The following is a 19,745-nucleotide window of genomic DNA, read 5'->3' on the forward strand; positions in this document are numbered from 1 at the left end:
AGCCCCAAATAAAAGAGTTTGTGACATATTTGGCAAGGGAATGGAATACGAGAATTTCTGGAAAACCATTGATGAATTGGCCAACAATATTAGGAGACTGTGTCTGGGTTTTGCTGCAGGAATCACATTGATATCTGAGTTATATGAATGGAACTGAACATTGTGCAGTGAACATGGTCACTTCAGACCAAATAACAGAGAAAGGTCACTGGCGATATAATTGAAGATGGCTGTGCCTGACTCCCCACCCTAAAAGCTTTCTGGAATCATACTTTGGGGCTGAGAAGATTTGGCTTCAAGCAGCTTATTTGATTGTTGTGCTTGTGTCTTGACAATTAATTCAAATTGTTATCTAAACTCATGAATGAGAAAAACTGTTCATTGATACTTTCATATCTGTTAATCCAGTTACAATGAAAAGCTCTCTAGATATTTTAATAGTGATTTCCGCGACATAACGCCACAGATGGAGGATTGGCCTAGTTTTCATTCCTGTGACCCGCTCTAATCATACAAAAGGTTGCCACATAAAAAAACATTTATTTCCAGTGGCATTGTTGTATTTAGACAAAATATATGTCAATAAGTTATAGGAGCAGAATTAGACCATTTGGCCCATCGAGTCTACACTATTCAATCATGGCTGATCTATCTTTGACACCCTTACTAATCAAGAATCCCTCAATCTCTGCTTTAGAAACACCCAATGACTTGCAAACACCATCTAGTGCAGTTCCAATGCTGTCAAACAATCATCATACCATTCGCTTTCTTCACTGCCTGCTGCACCTGCATGCCTACTTTCAATGACTGGTGTACCATGACACCCAGGTCTCGCTGCATCTCCCCTTTTCCTAGTCGGCCACCATTTAGATAATAGTCTGCTTTCCTGTTTTTGCCACCAAAATGGATAACCTCACATTTATCCACATTATACTGCATCTGCCAAACATTTGCCCACTCACCCAGCCTATCCAAGTCACCTTGCAGTCTCCTAGCATCCTCCTCACAGCTAACACTGCCCCCCAGTTTAGTGTCATCCGCAAACTTGGAGATATTGCCTTCAATTCCCTCATCCAGATCATTAATATATATTGTAAATAGCTGGGGTCCCAGCACTGAGCCTTGCGGTACCCCACTAGTCACTGCCTGCCATTGTGAAAAGGACCCGTTTACTCCTACTCTTTGCTTCCTGTTTGCCAGCCAGTTCTCTATCCACATCAATACTGAACCCCCAATGCCGTGTGCTTTAAGTTTGTATACTACAGCATTGGGGGTTCAGTATTGATGTGGATAGAGAACTGGCTGGCAAACAGGAAGCAAAGAGTAGGAGTAAACGGGTCCTTTTCACAATGGCAGGCAGTGACTAGTGGGGTACCGCAAGGCTCAGTGCCGAGTCATCCCTGGAAGATATCCCTTTCAAGAGTACGAGTCAAGATTTGGTTGAAATTTCTTAAAGTGATGGGTAATGCGGCAATCTTTTGGAAGTTATGGCTGAACCAATTTTTGGTTTCTGTTGCAGCTAAAGCAAATTTATAAATTAATTTCACTAAGAGCAGTGAAAGGGCTCCAGAAGTACAAACCACCTGCATTTATTTAAAATATTTTTTTTATTTCAACCAGCAGCCATGATTTTATCAAATAGCAGTGCAGACTAGAAGACCCAAGTGGCCTAATCTAGATCCTAATTTGTCTCTTTAAATTATTTCAATCCGTAAATATATTTGAAATCTAGCATCAAACATGCTCATAATCCTAACACATTATATTCCAAGCTCTGTAATGGGAAGAGATTGCTGGTAGACAGAGAAAATGATTCATTGATGTGCTCAAAGCCCCCTCGAGAAATGGCTTGGTATAATTGTAAAAATTGTCCCCGGTGTGTGTAGAATAGAGTAACTGGGATCGCTGGTCGGCGCGGACTCGGTGGGCCGAAGGGCCTGTTTCCTCGCTGTATCTCTGAACTAAACTAAACATTGAAACATAGAAAAATAGGTGCAGGAGTAGGCCATTCGGCCCTTCGAGACAGCACCGCTATTCAATATGATCATGGCTGATCATCTAAAATCAGTACCCGGTTCCGGCTTTTTCCCAATATCCCTGGTTTCCTTTAGTCCTAAGAGCCAAATCTAACTCTCTCTTGAAAACCTCAAGTGAATTGGCCTCCACTGCCTTCTGTGGCAGAGAATTCCACAGATTCACAACTCTGGGTGAAAACGTTTTTCCTCACCTCTGTCCTAAATGGCCTGCCCCTTATTCTTAATTTATTACCCCTGGTTCTGGACTCCCCCAACATCGGGAACATTTTTATTGCATCTAGCCTGGCCAATCCTCTAAGATTTCTGTAAAATTGCCCCCTAGTGTGCAGGATAGAACGAGTGTGAACGGATGATCGCTAGCATATGCTGACTCAGTGGGCCGAACGGTCTGTTTCCACGCTGTTTCTCTAAACTAAACTAAAACTATTCCAGCTTCTGCAGTTCCTTTCCACTCCAGATACTTTGAACATCATAGACACAGGGAACTGCAGGTGTTTGAATCTTGAGTAAAACTACAAAGTGCCGGAGTAACTCAGCAGGCCAGGCAGCATCTCTGGGGAACATGGATAGGTGACGTTTCGGGGTCGGGCTGGCGAGAGCTTCCCGACCCAAACGATCGCCTGTCGTTTCCCTCCAGAGATGGTGCCTGACCAGCTGAGTTACTCCAGCTCTTTGTGTTTTCCCCCCAAATTTGAATGTTGATTTACAGGCTTCAGACCACAACGGGGGCTTCAATCAGAGCGTCCCGTTACTCCAATGACTTTGTATCTCTCTCTGTGTTTAATATTAACTCAAACACATCTTGATCGTGTCATCAAAGATGTAAACAGTGTGCTGGAGTAACTCAGCGGGTCAGGCAGCATCGCTGAAGAAAAAGCATGTGGGGACCCTTGTGGGGACCCTTCTTCAGGCTGTAAGTAGGGGATGTGTCACCACAGGGAGCGATCGCTGTGTTCAATGAGCCGCTCGGGTTTACGATTTTTGCATTTGGCTTTGCTGACGACTTCTGTTTAAACCGTGCAGTGTGCACGGCAGTTATTTTGGGAATATAAGATTACAATGCAAATGTTACAGCAAATTAATCTGTCCTGGGATATTTCAAAATAATGAAATGGTGAAAATCCTTCTTCATTTAGCTGCTGTCCACAAAAAAAACCTGCCTGTGCGTGACGCAGGACGAAAGTATTTAAAGGAAGATTAAAACCCGCATGACTCTAAATACCACCTTCCCCCATTCGGACCGTTTCATCCTCCTCTCCAAAGCGAATGAGATTAAATTAATCGGCACTTCAGACTAAGGACGGGAAGGCGCTGAGATGCCAGGTACAGGTCTGCGTTGACACTTCGACCGGCCGTGCTAAAGGGGACGGTTTGGACAGAATTTTATTTTTTTGGTGTGGTTTCATAGAGAATAAAAGGAGGGTGAAATCTACCAGCACGGCCGTGCTTTAGTCACCGTTCGTCTCGCCGGATGCACAGAGATGGGAGAATGGACAATACTAGAGAGGTTGCTGGAGGCGGCTGTTCAACAGCATTCGACAATGATAGGAAGGTAAGCGGATTGCCAAGATCTGCAAAATCAGCAAATGAACCTTTAACGCGGCGAACTCCCGTCGGGTGTAGCATTCATTCCGAAGACTTTAATCCATTATTATGTATCCATAATGACGGTTAACTTTATCAGTAGCGTCTTTTCAATCCACGTAGTCGAACGTCTCAAATCCAGGAATTTTCAAAGGTACCTTGTAGCAAGCAGATAGGGTAAAAGTAAAAACGCGAATGGTAGCGATTGCGTAAATTATCTTTCGCGAAATATGAATTTGTACGGATTTGTGCAAATATGCGTTGATGGATATGTACATTGATCGATGGATATGTACATTGCGGTGTAACACTGTAGACACACAGAACTTCGGGTGCTGGTTATTACACAAAAGGACACAAAGTGCTGGAGTAACTCGCGGCTCAGGCAGCATCTCTGGAGAACGTGTATAGGCGATGTTTCGTGTCTCGGCCGTGATGCTTCAGCACTTTGTGTCCTTTTGTCCTTTGAAGCTTCTCCTCGAAAGTTAACAACTGTTGGTCAAAGCACAAGGTGCTGGAGGAACTCAGCGGGCCAGGCAACATCTTGAAAGGGAAAAGTCTTCTCGAAACGTCGCCGATCCGTTCCCTCCACGGATGCTACCCGACACGCCGAATTCCTCCAGAACTTTGTGTTTTGTTCAAGATTTCAGCAGTTTCCTGCAGTTTCTCGTGTCTACATTTTACGATTATTGGTGCTTTTTAGTTCTGACTGGTTTGGGGAGGGGGGGGGGGGGGTTATAAAAGTGGTTTTAGAGTGTGCGGCAAAGGTTCGCAGCGCAGTATTGTGGATGTCTAGTAATGTATGGGAAAGACTGAGTGACTCGGATTATCTGTTTCTCTCCTCGCAGGATCTTGCTGACAGTGGTAGTGATTTTCCGAATCTTGGTGGTGGCCATCGTGGGCGAGACAGTGTATGATGACGAGCAGACCATGTTTGTATGCAACACCCTCCAGCCCGGCTGTAACCAGGCTTGTTACGACAAAGCCTTTCCCATCTCACATATACGCTACTGGGTCTTCCAGATCATCATGGTATGCACTCCCAGCCTCTGCTTTATAACGTACTCGGTGCACCAGTCCTCCAAACAGCGAGAGAGACAGTACTCCACCGTCTTCATCACCTTGGATAAAGACAAGAAGCGAGAAGACAACAAGATCAAAAACACGACAGTGAACGGGGTGCTGCAGAACTCGGAATTTTTCACCAAGGAGATGCAGTCGGACTTTTTAGAAGTTAAAGAAATGCAAAACTCGGCTGCGAGGAACAGCAAAATGTCAAAGATTCGACGGCAGGAAGGGATCTCGCGTTTCTACATCATCCAGGTTGTTTTCAGGAATGCTTTGGAGATTGGTTTCTTGATGGGACAGTACTTCCTCTACGGGTTCAAGGTGCCGTCCATGTACGAGTGTAACCGATACCCGTGCGTGAAGATGGTCGAGTGCTACGTGTCCAGACCCACGGAGAAGACTGTCTTCCTCGTCTTCATGTTCGCCGTGAGTGGTCTTTGCGTGATCCTCAATCTGGCAGAGTTGAACCACTTGGGTTGGAGGAAGATCAAAACGGCGGTGAGGGGGGCGCAGGAGCGGCGCAAATCCATATACGAGATCAGGAATAAGGACTCGCCGCATAGAATCGGGGTGCCCAACTTCGGGCGAACTCAGTCCAGCGACTCTGCTTATGTGTGAGATGGGAGGGAGGGCAGGCTCGCTATTCTCCTCTTGCGGTCGGCTCGAAGGTGAAGCTGTCCGAGGCCGACCCAAGCACGCCAGGGATGGCTCCCGTGGACGCGGGGTGCCCCGCTACCCGCTTCGTTTCGGAAGCTGTCTGGTGGAGTTTACAACGTACCGAAAATCAGAATGAGCTCAGCGTCGAATCATTACACATTGCATGCTGTTTCACCTCGCCAATTCTGTTGTGCATTTTAAAATGTTCCACCGAGCTCCTTCGAGACTTTGAGACCCAACGAACTGGCGAAAACTCCGCGCGAAACCGTTCGTAAGTTCTAGGAACAGAATTAGGCCATTCGGCCCATCGAGTCTACTCCACAATTGAATCATGGTTGTTTTATCTGTCCCTGCCAACCTCGTTCTCATGCCTTCTCGCCATAACCGCTGACAAATCAAGAATTAAGTTGCTTGTTTTCGGATTTGTGCGTGAAGATACAAAACAAACCCCTGCTAGTTCATTCCTGCGCCCACATTATTTACACTGTCGTTATGGAGTATTTTGTGTAGAATTATTGACATTTTATTACCATTCATGGTATAATCAAACCGGCTGCTGAATGAGAGTGTCGAAACCCTTATGTGACTGTTACCCCCCTTTTTAAAGACACTTAATAATTGAGCCATTTTTCCTCTTCACGAGATAGAAGACACTTTCTGTTTGAAACTGTGCGTTTTAGCACTGGCGAATGCCGTGGACAGAAATCTGATGGACTAAATTTGTATATTTTCTTTTAAAATACCATTACTTTTGGCGCTGTCTAATAACAACTAATTGCATAGGGTTAATCTTATAATTTATATTGAAAACCTATATCGTAAAACCAATGTCTGCAGTTTTTAGGAATTATTCTCCTGTTTGCCTACATGTCCCTACCGCTAACCTTAATTTGTTGTACAATTTTGTATCTACTTGAAACACCGCGTCTGGTATTAAACGCTCTCGACATGCAGAGGTTGTGTGAAGTTAACACATATTTATTTTCAATGTTCTGATTCATTCGGTGTACAAATAGTAGATGAACCAAAGTATCTGAAGTTCTAAACTTCAATCGGGGCATGAGTTTCGAAGAAAGGCATTTCACCCAAGGTACTCTGCTCAAAATGAAATTTATATTAGGCCAGTGCATGTATGGGCCGGAGGTTAAAATGTGGCACGGTGGCGCAGCGGTAGAATTGCTGCCTCACAGCTCCAGAGATCCGGATTCGATCCTGACTGCGGGTGTTGTTTGTACGGAGTTTCTACGTTCTCCCTGTGGGTTTCCTCTGGGTGCTCCGATTTCCTCCCACACTCCAAAGACGAGCAGGTTTGTAGGTTATTTGGTTTCTAGATCGCTAGTCGGGGCGGTCTCGGTAAGACGAAGGGCCTGTTTCCACGCCGTATCTCTAAAGTCTACACATTCATTTGACAAAGCTGGGTTGTGTCATATTAAGGAAAACATACACAAAGTGCTGGAGCAACACAGCGGGTCAGGCAGCATCTGTGGAGAACATGAATCAGTGTGGTTTAGGGTTGGAAGGAACCCATCAGGTATGTCTTATTCAATTATGTTATTTTGTTCCAACATATTAGGATACTCATGATAATGCTCCGTTGACGCTGGTAGAACTGAATTGGTCATGGAGTGCTTTGCTTATTTACCACCCTATTTCCCTCACATTTATCTCGGTGCTGTTTGTAGATTTTGCCCTGCACAAAGTGTCTGATATAACTGTAGAAACAAGGAACTGCGGATGCTGATTTACACAAAAGGAAACAAAGTGCTGGAGTAACTCAGCGGGTCAGGCAGCATCTCTGGAGAAGGTGGATAGTTGACGTTTCGAATCGGGACCCTTCTTCAGACTGAAGAGACGTCACCTGCCCATGTGCTCCAGAGATGCTGCCTGATCCGCTGAGTTACCCCAGCACTTTGTAGCCCTTTGGCTGATACAACTTCTGGTTACAACCGCAGCTATACTACAGAGTGCTCAATCGTTTACATTGGAACACCGCTAAGTAAATATGCGGTTGTTTTACTCTTTTGGGGTGGGGGGGGGGGGTAATTCCATAAATATCAAACTGATACTGACACTTGGCATACGGCAATTGCTACTAATTTCCAGATTAGGATGAATACACTCTCTGATATGGACCCTCATTTACTGGCAGCACATTGTAGTTTTGCCTGTAAGAATTGTAATACAAAATAAACTTTTGTAAATGAAATGCTTGTTTAGATTCTGTTGAACAGAGAGAGATTCAAATGTTTCATGTACCAAATCACTTTTACCTATCCTCTTAAGATAATATCCCAATTTAATATCCTAATATTAATGATTTGGACGAGGGAATCTCGTGACATCTCTAATTTTGCGGATGGCACAAAGATGGGTGGCAATGTGAGCTGCGAGCAGGGTGACTTGGATAGATTGGGTGAGTGGGCAGAAGCATGGCAGATGCAGAATAATGTGGATAAATGTGAGGTTATCCACTTTGGTGGCAAGAACAGGAAGGCAGATGTTTATCTGAATGGTGTCAGACTAGGAGAAGGGGAGGTGCAACGAGACCTGGGTGTGCTTGTACATCAGTCACTGAAAGTAAGCTTGCAGGTACAGCCGCCAGTAAAGTTGGCCTTCATTGCAAGAGGATTTGAGTTTAAGATCAAGGAGGTCCTACTGCAGGTGTACAGGGCCCTAGTGAGACCGCACCTGGAGTATTGTGTGCAATTTTGGTTTCCTAATTTCAGGAAGGACATTATTGGTACTGAGGGAGTGCAGTATAGGTTCACCAGGTTAATTCCCGGGATGGCGGGACCGACGCATGATGAAAGAATGGGTTGACTGGGCTTGTATTTGCTGGAATTTAGAAGGATGAGAGGGTATCTTACAGAAACATATAACATTCTTAGAGGATTGGACAGGGTAGATGCAGGAAAAATGTTCCTGATGTTGGGGGAGTCCAGAACCAGTTGTCACAGTTTAAGAATGACGGGTAGGCCATTTAGGATTGAGATGAGGAAAAACGTTTTCACCAAGAGAGTTGTGAATCTGTGGAATTCTCTCCCACAGAAGGCAGTGGAGGCCAATTCACTGGATGTTTTCAAGAGAAAGTTAGATTTAGCTCTTAGGCCTAAGGGAATCAAGGGATATGAGGGAAAAGCAGGAATTTCTTCTTGCGTTTGAGGCAGCAGAAGTCTGCAGCAGGGTGATGCCATCCTGTTCGACATCCATAGGTGCCCGCCCTAAAAAGGACGCATGCTCTGGGTTGGCGCCAAGCTGCGGCGCTGTTGCTGTCTCCGTTTGTTGTCGTTCGCCTGACTGAGGTCAGTTGACAGGGCTCACCACGGGGAGGTCGACAATATGAGCCCCAACGGGATACTAATTTTGGATGATCAGCCATGATCATAATGAATGCCGGTGCTGTCTCGAAGGTCCGAATCACCTACTCCTTCACCTATTTTTTATGTTTCTATACTCAATATCCTGACTGATGAAGGTCAATGTACTGAATGTTTGACCATTCTGACTACCTGTGACGCCATTTTCAAGACACTATGTACCTGTATGCCTAGATCCCTCTGCTCAGAATACTCCCCAGGGCCCTGCAATTCACTGTAAAGGTTCTGCTCCGGTTTGACTGTCCAAAATGCAACACTTCACACTTATCTGCATGAAACTCCATTGAACATTCCTCAGCCTATTTGCCCAACTGATCAAGATGTTGCTACAATTATTGATAACCATTTTCGCTCTCCACGATACCACCCAAGCTAGAGTCATCTGCAAACCTGCTATTCATGCCTTCCACGTTCTCATCCAAATCGTTGATATAAACCACAAACAGCTGTGAAAACAATATTCCTATTTTGGAAATAAAAGAAACTACTGAGAAAAAAGATGTAGCAATTTGGACAGCAAACAAAAATGATGCCGCAATTAGTGAAATGATAAGAACATAAAAAAAACACAATTGATATCAGAATAAAACTGTCAACATTATATGACGTGGAAAGATGGAGAGAGGGAACACACCTCAGACAATAATCTAATTATTGTTTCCTGGAAACATTATTGAAATAAACATGAGCCGGGCAAATAATGACAAATGGCTAATGCATCAAAATGAATGGAATATATTATGCAGAATATGAAATGCTTTCTGGAATTAATAACTTTTGCTACTTGTGAAGATTGGCACAAAATGTTGGAGTAACTCAGCTGGACAAGCAGCATCTCTGGAGAACACGAATGGGTGATGTATGGGGTCGAGACCCCTCTTCAGACTTCAGCAATCGATATGCAAGTTAATATTAAGGCTTGTGAAACTCTGGTACCATTTTACTGCAGTAAAAATGAAGTTTAAGTTATTGCATTTTTCCCAGGTGAATATTTTACAATATATTATCGATATTACACCACAAATAAATAAAATTTTATTCAGAACAAAATAAGAATCATACAATGAATGTTATCATGGTAAATTGTGTGACCTCCAGCCGAGGTAACACTGGATAAGATTAACTGCTGCTTTTCTACCTTCACTGAGGCCTCAGTAACCTTCTGAACCTACAGCTGGGCAGCTAGAGTGCTTACTTCAGGTAATTTGAATGCACAAACATAGGGCCAACAAACCAGCTTTCATCACTTTAGGACTGATTCTGGTTAGATTGTTTGCTATATGCATTGTGGCCAATATCAGCTTGTGCCAATTGTAGGATTCTCCTGGTCTCCCCTCTTCGGTCTTGAAACTTTGTTCTGTCCACCCCTCGGTCTTTTCTGAGACTGAAAAATACATGTTTGATTTCTACATATTTTCTTCTAGTTCTGATGCAAGGTGACCAGCCTGAAACGAAGGTTGAGGTGAGCAACGTTCAGGACATTTAGACTTTTAGATTTTAGAGATACAGCGCAAAATAGGCCCTTCGGCCCACCTTGGCCGCTCCGATCACCTCGTACACTAGCACTATCCAACTATACACAAGGGACAATTTACAATTTTACTGAAGCCAATTGACCCACAAACCTGTAAAAAATATTTGTGTGGGACGAAACCGGAGCACCCGGAAAAAACCCTACATGGTTACGGGGAGAACGTACAAACTCCATGCGGACATCACCCATAGTCAGGATCAAACCTGGGTGTCTGGTGTTGTAAGGCAGTAACTCTACCGCTATGCACCCCTAAACATTTGTTGAAGAGTGAAGTGCAAGTCTATGTCAGACGCAAAGATAATGGATGTATAAACACAATGTGTTCACAAAGATGGGTCAGATTCATAACGGTAGAAAATAAATATGCATCGGATGTTGGAAATGTAAAGTAAAACCAAAGGAATGGTGGAAAGTTCAGCCTGTCATGCATCAACCTTGCAGACGGCTCATCTTTTAGTTTTTAGGATTTCAGAGAAATTTAAAGGTTTGTAGTGCTAAAGTGGCCAACATAGTGCTGCTGATAGAGCTGTTGTCTTACTGTAACAGAGACCCAGTTCCATCGTGAACTCGTGTGCTATCTGTGCAGAGTTTGCATGCTCTCCCTATGACCGCAGGGGTTTCCTCTGGTGCTCCAGTTTCATCTCACATCCCAAAGACGTGTGAGTTTGCAGGTTAATTGACCTCTGTAAATTGCCCCTAATGTATTTTTAAGTCTCAGAAAAGACCGAGGGGGTGGTCAGAAAAAAGAATAGGATAGTGGGACAACATAGAACCAGTGTGAATTGCTGATCGATGGTTTTCCTTGACCTTTGTGGGCTGAAGGGCCTGTTTCCATGCTGATTCTCTACACGTTGTGGACGAGCAGAGCCAAGATAAAGGAAGAAGGGGAAAATACACGCAGGATAACACGAAAGAGGTTTAAAATGGTTAAATGGAAAATTGACGAGAATCCGTAAAAGGTGATGATAGTTTACAAAGAGAAATGCAGCGGCGCGAGGTCCCGGGCGGGCGGGCGGGCGGATGCGTCGCCCTGGCAACGCGTGACTCGGTCGCCCTGACAACGCGTGACTCGGTCGCCCTGACAACGGCGCGAGCTTCCGTGCAAAGATCAGAGAGCGGACCGTGCCTCGTGCCCTCGCTTCCGGTTGCGGGAGAGGAGCGGAGAGGAGACGGGAGCGATGGCGGCGGCGGCTTCCCGAGGGGTGAGGACCTCTGGCGTCTCCTGCACGGCGAGCGGGCGGGATGGATGGAGGATGACTTCGGGTGCCCGGGGTGGCTTATGAGATGGACAAGAATATAGCTTGTGAGGTGGTCTGCTGTTTCTGCAGCTTACAGTGGACTTCTCGGCCCTCCAGATATACGGACGCGAGGTTCACCCCTCTTCTCTCCTCCTCCTCCTCCTCCTCCCCCCCCCTCTGCTTCGTGCAAACTTCCTCCAGTTCCTTCGGGATTTACTCCACCAGAAAGCCATGACTGACATTACAGGGAGGGCATCCCAGTCTGCACCCTTGCAGCACCTCCTCCCCCTTGCCCCATCAGTGGATGATTGAGAGACTGGCAATGGTTCCTGCCGTGGATTTTAATGGCAAAAGCCAAAGCACTTCAAATACTCAGAAACTAAATGGCACATGCAATGAAGTTTCAGGCCGACTATATTTTGTCAACACTTAATCTACTGAGGTAGTAATTTTACAGCAGGCAGTGAAGAAAGCTAATGGCATGTTGGCTTTCATAACGGGAGGAGTTGAGTATAAGAGCAAGAGGTCCTTCTGCAGTTGTACATGGCCCTGGTGAGAGCACACCTGGAGTATTGTGTGTTTATTCAAGCCACGATGTGGTCTTACCAGAGCCCTATACAACTGCAGAAGAACTTCTTTACTCCTATACTGAAATCCTCTTGTTATGAAGGCTAACATTCCATTAGCTTTCTTCACTGCCTGCTGTACCTGCACGCCAACTTTCAGTGACCGGTGTACAAGGACACCCAGGTCTCGCTGTACCTCCCCCTTTCCTAACCTAACCCCATTGAGATAATAATCTGCCCCCTTGTTTTTGCCACCAAAGTGGATAACCTCACATTTATCTATATTATACTGCATCTGCCACGCATCTGCCCACTCACTCAACCTGTCCAGGTCACCCTGCAACCTCCTAACATTCTCTTCACAGTTCACACTGCCACCCAGCTTTGTGTCATCTGCAAACTTGCTAGTGTTTCTCCTAATTCCCTCTTCCAAATCATTAATATATATGGTAAACAGTTGTGACCCCAACACCGAGCCTTGCGGCACTCCACTCGCCACTGCCTGCCATTCTGAAAATGACCCGTTCACTCCTACTCTTTGCTTCCTGTCTGCCAATCAATTTTCTATCCACGTCAACACCCTACCCCAATACCATGTGCTCTAATTTTAGTCACCAGTCTCCCGTGTGGGACCTTATCAAAGGCTTTCTGAAAGCCTAGATACATTACACCCACTGGCACCCCTTCATCCATTTTACTTGTCATATCCTCAAAAAATTCCAGAAGATTAGTCAAGCATGATTTCCCTTTCATAAATCCATGTTGACTTGGACTAATCCTTTTACTGCTATCCAAATGCCCCATTATTACCTCTTTAATAATTGACTCCGTTATCTTTCCCACCACCGAAGTCAGGCTAACTGGTCTGTAATTCCCTGTTTTCTCTCTCGCTCCTTTCTTGAAAAGTGGGATAACATTAGCTATCCTCCAATCCACAGGAACTGATCCTGAATCTATTGAACATTGGAAAATGATCACCAATGCGTCCATTATTTCTCGAGCCACCTCCCTGAGGACCCTGGGATGCAGACCATCAGGCCCAGGGGATTTATCATCCTTCAGTCCCATTAGCCTACCCAATACTATTTCTCGCCTAATGAAAATTTATTTCAGTTCCTCAACCCCCTTAGATCCTCTGTCTTCCAGTACATCTGAGAGATTGTTTGTGTCTTCCTTAGTGAAGACAGATCCGAAGTACCTATTCAACTCTTCTGCCAATTCCTTGTTGCCCATAATAATTTCACCCGTGTCTGCCTTCAAGGGACCCACATTTGACTTTGCTACTCTTTTTCCCTTAACATATCTAAAGAAGCTTTTACTGTCCTCCTTTATATTCCTGACCAGCTTCCCCTCGTACTTCATCTTTTCAGCCCATATTGCCTGTTTTCTTTCCTTCTGTTGTCCTATGAAAGTTGATGAATGCTGACAAATGCCGACTGCGTTCTGCTAGTGGTACCTGAAGGTAGCTTCGGCACATGTCTAGTTTTGTGAACACTGTTGAACCATGGAACGACGCAGATAGCTCTTGTATTGTTGGCAGAGGGTATTTGTCCGGAATGATGGCTTTGTTGACCGTTTTGAGATCGATGCAAAGTCTGAGTTCACCGTTCTTCCGTCACACGATGACAAGATTCGATATCCAAGGGGATAAAACGTTGCGTTCAATGATACTATCATTTTCGAGTCACTTCAGTTCAGTTGTGACTTCCGAGCGAATGGAAAATGTTAGACGCCGTAGGCGCTGTGAAATAGGCGGGACTGATGTGTCTACACGAGGTGCGTGGCAGTACCGTTTAACTACCCCAAAACCAGAGAAAACGGAAGGATCCTTATGTCTATAATTCGCGTCGCTGATCACATTGATGTTCGTGCCGGTTGAGTCCTGAAGCTTGAATCCTAGACGATCAAACAAATTGACTCCCATCAGACTCTTTCCTTCGGCGACGTAGAATGTGAAGCGATCAAGCTTGACTCCTTTGTAGCACACAGGAACTATGGTTGAACCATCATAAGAGTGAAGTGTTCCTTGGGAGAGCAACTGGGTAGTCCGAAAAAGACCTATTGTAGAGGTCTACGCTCAAAAGGTCTGGACCCTGCAGTCTTTGAAAGCACCTGTTGACCAAACATCCTGGTCAGCCCTGTTCTTTATGGAGTATACGTCATGTACACCCGGAGATTCATCGTCTACATGGCGGATGGATGACGCTCTCTTTTTCGACGACCGACAGACACGTTGCACCGTTTACCGTAAGCTGGACATTCCTTGGGAGCATGTGTCCGGCCACAATTTGGACACTGCTTGTTTGAGCGATTGTTTTTCGACTGTTTATGAATGCCCTGCACTGGTGCTGTGTTCATCTGATGAGATGAGTGACTAGATGCTCCCTCAGTGCTTGCCATCGAATGTTGTTTGAGCACTTTGGCATCATGCATCGCACTTTCAATTTGCACAGCTAATTCTTGTGCCTTTTCAGTTTTTAGATCATCATCCTCCATTAGAAGGTGCTCTCTGATCCGTGGGATAGAAGTCTTTTCTATCAGCTGGTCTCTCACCAACTCATCAGTCAGCGCCCCAAAATTACACTTTGTAGCTAGTTCTATCAATGAAGAAACAAAGTGCTTCACTTGTTCGCCATGTCCCTGTGAACGTTGACTAAAACGGTATCTCTCTATCATCACACTTGTCTTTGGGCCAAAATATTTGCCAAGTGCAGTAACAGCATTACTGTACTTGCTCGTTGCAGCACTGCCCAACTGCGCGAAGATCCACTGTCCCTCTGTTCCGAGGCAATGCAGCAGGATCGCTCGGCGGTGAGCTTACAAACTGTAAGAAAGACGACTTCGCCTCCTTTTCAAGAGCAGCCAGCTCTTGCACGGTCGGTGCCAAAGCATCAACATGACCCTTAAACGTGCCTCGCCGTCCAGGCCGCTTGCGATGAAGTATGTGGTGAAACTTTCGAACCATCATGTCCATTGTACAGGAGGCTCTCCTGGACTTTCCAAGAATGGAGAGGGGGTAGCGAGAGTTAAACTAGCCATCGTTGTCGCCAGATGTGTTTGACCGATAATAACTCAATATCGACTCATGTTGTACCTTGTCAGTAAGTCGGTTTATTCAAGCCAAGATGGCTGCGGGATTGATTCCGAGAAAAACCTACATATAGGGGCAGAGCCCTCTAGTGGTGACTGTAAGGACAGTCTTACATATATACAACACCTGGGATGCAGACCATCAGGCCTTGGGGATTTATCAGCCTTCAGTCCCATCAGTCTACCCAACACCATTTCCTGACTAATGTGAATTTCCTTCAGTTCCTCCGTCACCCTAGGTCCTGTGTTCCCTAGTACATCTGGGAGATTGTTTGTGATTTACTGTCGGGAGTGGAGGTTTCCAACCGGACACAATCCCCACTGGACTATGCTTTATTCAGAGAGATTAAACCCCACAGCCAAGGATATGTCTCACACAGCATTTTGTTTTTACAAAGTTTATTTACAAATACAAAGTTAAGGGGCTGTCCCACTGCGGCGACCTAATTGGCGAGTTTAGAAGAGATTAGGAGAGTTTGAAAAAGTGTCATGTTGAAGACCTCCTTCGACTTTGTAGAAGACCTCCTTCGACTATGTTGAAGACTCTTCAACTAGCTTCGGGAAAATTGGACACCCAATAGTGGAGAGTGAAGACGACCTCTTTCGATCTTCTTTAACCACCCTTCAACTATGTTGAAGACTATCTACGACTACCTTCGACTACCTTTGATTACCTTCGACTACCCTCGATTACCTATGAATAACATTCCGACCTACTTCGACTAAACCTACGAGTAAAAAAATATCGATTTTTTTCCATGGCAACCTTTTTTTACTCGCGGGCATTTTTCAGCACGATGAAAAATACGCCGCGACCTAGCTGAGGCCTCGAGTACGCAGGGACTACTCTTGAGCATGAAGGAGAGTTAAGGGCCTATCCCACTGTACGAGGTAATTCAAGAGTTCACCCGAGTTTCCCCTGATTCGAACTTGGAGAATTATGGTAATAGACGCTCGTAGGTACTCGGGGCTCTAGTGGACATTTTTCAACATGTTGAAAAAACTTCACGAGCTTACCGCGTTTCACGAGTACCTGCCGTTAGCGTTACGAGCCGCTAAGACACGCCCCGAGCTCCGACGTACCCACTACATACATTCTACGTACTTACCACGAGTTTGATTTATTTATTTTTAACTTGGGAGAGCTCTTGGGTAAACTCGTATAGTGGGACAGGCCCTTTACAAAGACCTCCTAGGACCTCGTGTCGACCATGCGGCGAGTATGAGTCCTGGGCAAACTCTTCCAAACTCGCCAATTAGGTCGCCGCAGTGGGACAGCCCCTTTACAATGAAAACACTACTCTACAGAGACATCTATCTAAAATAGGGAATGTACATATAAGTATCAAACCAAATCATTGTTACTTTCATCTGAGAAGCACACAAGCCCCTGTGATGCCCAGCGGTCCCCGAAAGCAGCCAAGGTAGTTCAATCATTTTCAGTTTTTGCTTCTTTCTATGAGACTTGTTTCAGACCTTTTACATCAGATTCCATTCACGAGTTAAACATCCCATGATAAAAAGGAGTCGCCAACCACCCTGGACCTGACATGACTCAGGAAAAAGGCATTCAGGAAATCCCATCCCTGGCAAATGTGGACAAAATAGGCGGGGGAATGGGAAGTATAGGCAGCTCATTGGCATCAGAAATCTGCCCAATTGATGCATGGATCAGTCACATATTGCTCAACAAAAAAGTAAATATTAAAATTTATGGAGTATTTTAATCTAAATTAAACTTCTGTTTACTATCTGTTTGGCTTCAGTTATAAAATGTTGGATGCACCAAATTATATGTTTTAAATTACTGATCAAGGTAGTGATAATATAATTTTTTGATATTTTCCGTATCTTCATTGCAGGTGCTGCTCTTTGCATGCTTCCCTTCATCACTGCACAGATTAATCAATACCATTTTCTGACTGACACAATTTAAGGAGGAATAAGTGGATCTCCATCAACCTTTATTTTTACTTTTGGTAATCATTCTTTTATAAATTGATTTCCAGTGAACAAAATATAATGTTACGATATAAGGAAAGTTTAAAAAATGCATTCATATTCATAACATTTAATATTTTTCATAACAATATTTATTAATTTGTAAGTAATAGATGTTATCTCAAATACTGCAAATTGTTTGCATTCTTTCAAGTCGTCTAAAGTAAATTGATTTCTTCATCACTGTTGCCGTTGAGTAAAGAATGAACAAGAAATTTTGACAATATATAGTTGAGCATTATTGACAATTAATAATCCATTTGATAGGGGATGCCTCGGAAAGGTAAATATCTGTGAGAAATGGATAAAGTCTTGGTGGATGGTGTACCTACAGCTAATCATTGGATCTCAGTAGTAAGTCCATGTACCATGCAGTATTACATTTCATAGTGTTTTATATTGTAATTTTTCCTATTTTCTCCATTATCAATTAACGAGGATCACGCTAACCTGTGAACCTTTATTAATAATAACTGCTTATCATGACAAGATATGAGTGGAATGAGAGACCCAGGTTCAATCTTAACCTTGGGTGTTGTCTGTGTACAGTTTGTATGTTCACTTCATAACCGGGTGGGATTTATCTGGGTGCTCCAGTGTTCACATTCCAAAGATATGGTGGTTGGTAGGTTAATTGGCTGTTGAGAATTGCCCCAAGTGTGTAGGTGAGTGGTAAAATCTGGAGGGGAACTGAAGAGAATCTGGAATCAGATTAATGTATGATTAATCTAAAATATGTGCTTGATGGACAGTGCTGCAGAGCCCTTTTCCGTAACATGTTTCTTTATGTAGTTCTTAGTAGATTAATATTATTAGACTCAATCATTTTAGCACAAAATTCCTTGTATCTTTTTGCTGGTGGATTGATAAGTACACTGGAGTATAACATAAATAATTGCTAGATTTTTACTGCATTGCTTTGTTTTTCAAGAATGATGTTATCCGTAAGAGGTGGTCACTGAATGAGACCGGAAAATCAACCTTGCAGCAGGAATGGAATAACTCAATCAAGCTACAGCATCCTGAAGAAATGAAATTGGGTATACAACATCACTTCTTGTCATAATTTAATAAGAACCTTTTAAATAGCAATTAATGAAGAAATTAAAAAAAAAACAATTTGAAGAAGAGTCCCGACTTGTTGCATCTGCACTGTCCATTAAGCATAAATTAGATTAATCCTACGTTAATCCAATTTTTGCAATTCACTGGACATGCTCCCTGTTCTCCAGAGATGATGCCTGATCCGCTGAGTTACTCCAGCACTTTGTGTCCTTTCGTGTAAACCAGCATCTGCAGTTCCTTGTTTCTACTAGAAAATATACTGATTTGTAGAGCCTGCAAACACAAAATGTTTGAAAATGCTGAGAAAATTTTAGAAACATTTGGTTATAATGTGCATCTAATGTATACACTAATACTTTTTTGTCAATTGTAAGGTCTTTTACATAAAATGAGTATAGAGACTTTACATAGAATTATCTGATCGTGCCAGAGAGGTGGGTGAATAGGAGGTGTATAGGATATTGTCACTGATGCCAGGGCAGAGGAATCAGTGCCATGTGTGTGATCCCGCTGTTTATAAATTGACAACTAAAGGAAATTGTGGGATTTGGCTAGAGATATGGAAGGAGAAATGACAGATGGAGTTTAACCAGAACAAGTTTTTGTTTAGTCTAGAGATACAGTGCGAAAACAGGCCCTTCGGCTCAGTGAGCCCTTGCCAACCAGCGGTCCCCATACACTAGCACTACCCTACACAGACTAGGGTCAATTCAAATTTTCGGAAGCCAATTAAACTACAAACCTGTACACCTTTGGAGTGTGGGAGGAAACCAGAGCACCCGGAGAAAACCCACGCGGTCACCGAGAGAACGTACAAACGCCATATAGACAGCATCCGTAGTCAGGATCGAACCTGGGTCTCTGGCGCTGTAAGGCAGCACCTCTACCATTGCTCCACCATACCACACCTGTCAGGACTCTTAACAGCATTGATAGTCATAGGGATTGTAACTCACTGAAAGTGGTAACGCAAATAGATAAAGTGGTAAGGAAGTCCTTCATTAGCTGAGGCATTGAGTCTGAGAGTCAGGAAGTCATGATGCAGCTTTATAAAACTTTGATAGACACAAAATGCTGGAGTAACTCAGCAGGGCAGGCAGGAGAGAAGAAATGGGTGACGTTTCGGGTCTCCACTCATGTGCCCACTCAAGGCACGTGCCGTGAGTAATTACACAGGGTAGGCGCTAGGCAGTCAGTCGACTTTTAAAAATTGTAAAAATCCGCGTATGCACAGAAAATCGTAAAAAACGCGCATGCGCAGATTGGTCTCCTCTCCTGTGGGCATGTGCAGCACCTTGCACGCAGTCCACGGTGCAAAGGCAGAATTTCAGCTGCCTTTATTGCCCATTGTAAGTGAAGGCTTGAAGCGTCCACGGCACGTGTTGAACATAGTTACGCGTATTACGCGTACTGCAGATGAAAGGCACGGGAGAATTATGCCTACCTGAGATCGATTATTAAAATAATAACCATTTAAAAATAAATACTGAATTTAGTAAATTAATTGGAAATCTTTACTATTTATA

At 44.0% G+C, this 19,745-nt stretch overlaps 2 protein-coding genes across 2 annotated transcripts in view; both read left to right on the forward strand.

Annotated features, from left to right (window-relative positions):
- Positions 1–3,390: 3,390 nt before the first annotated feature.
- gjd2 (gap junction protein delta 2) lies at positions 3,391–6,426 on the forward strand. The gene is made up of 2 exons (XM_033026971.1): positions 3,391–3,591; positions 4,472–6,426. The coding sequence occupies exons 1-2, from the start codon at positions 3,521–3,523 to the stop codon at positions 5,307–5,309; spliced, it is 909 nt and encodes a 302-aa protein (XP_032882862.1). The 5' UTR covers positions 3,391–3,520; the 3' UTR covers positions 5,310–6,426.
- A 4,998-nt stretch (positions 6,427–11,424) lies between these two features.
- The window catches only part of LOC116976912, a 73,202-nt gene continuing 64,881 nt past the window's right edge, over positions 11,425–19,745 (forward strand). The window contains exons 1-4 of the mRNA XM_033026970.1: positions 11,425–11,461; positions 17,016–17,132; positions 17,422–17,508; positions 18,086–18,194. Of these exons, the coding sequence (XP_032882861.1) occupies positions 17,455–17,508; positions 18,086–18,194 (163 nt within the window). The 5' untranslated portion in view covers positions 11,425–11,461; positions 17,016–17,132; positions 17,422–17,454. The remainder of the gene's footprint in view (positions 11,462–17,015; positions 17,133–17,421; positions 17,509–18,085; positions 18,195–19,745) is intronic.

This window comes from Amblyraja radiata, chromosome 9, assembly GCF_010909765.2.
Source record: "Amblyraja radiata isolate CabotCenter1 chromosome 9, sAmbRad1.1.pri, whole genome shotgun sequence".
NCBI lineage: Eukaryota > Metazoa > Chordata > Chondrichthyes > Rajiformes > Rajidae > Amblyraja > Amblyraja radiata.

Coding starts and splice junctions, on each gene's coding strand:
- gjd2 (XM_033026971.1), top strand. CDS start 3,521: ATGGGAGAATGGACAATACTAGAGAGGTTGCTGGAGGCGGCTGTTCAA. Junction 3,592..4,471: donor CATTCGACAATGATAGGAAG/GTAAGCGGATTG, acceptor CTCTCCTCGCAG/GATCTTGCTGACAGTGGTAG.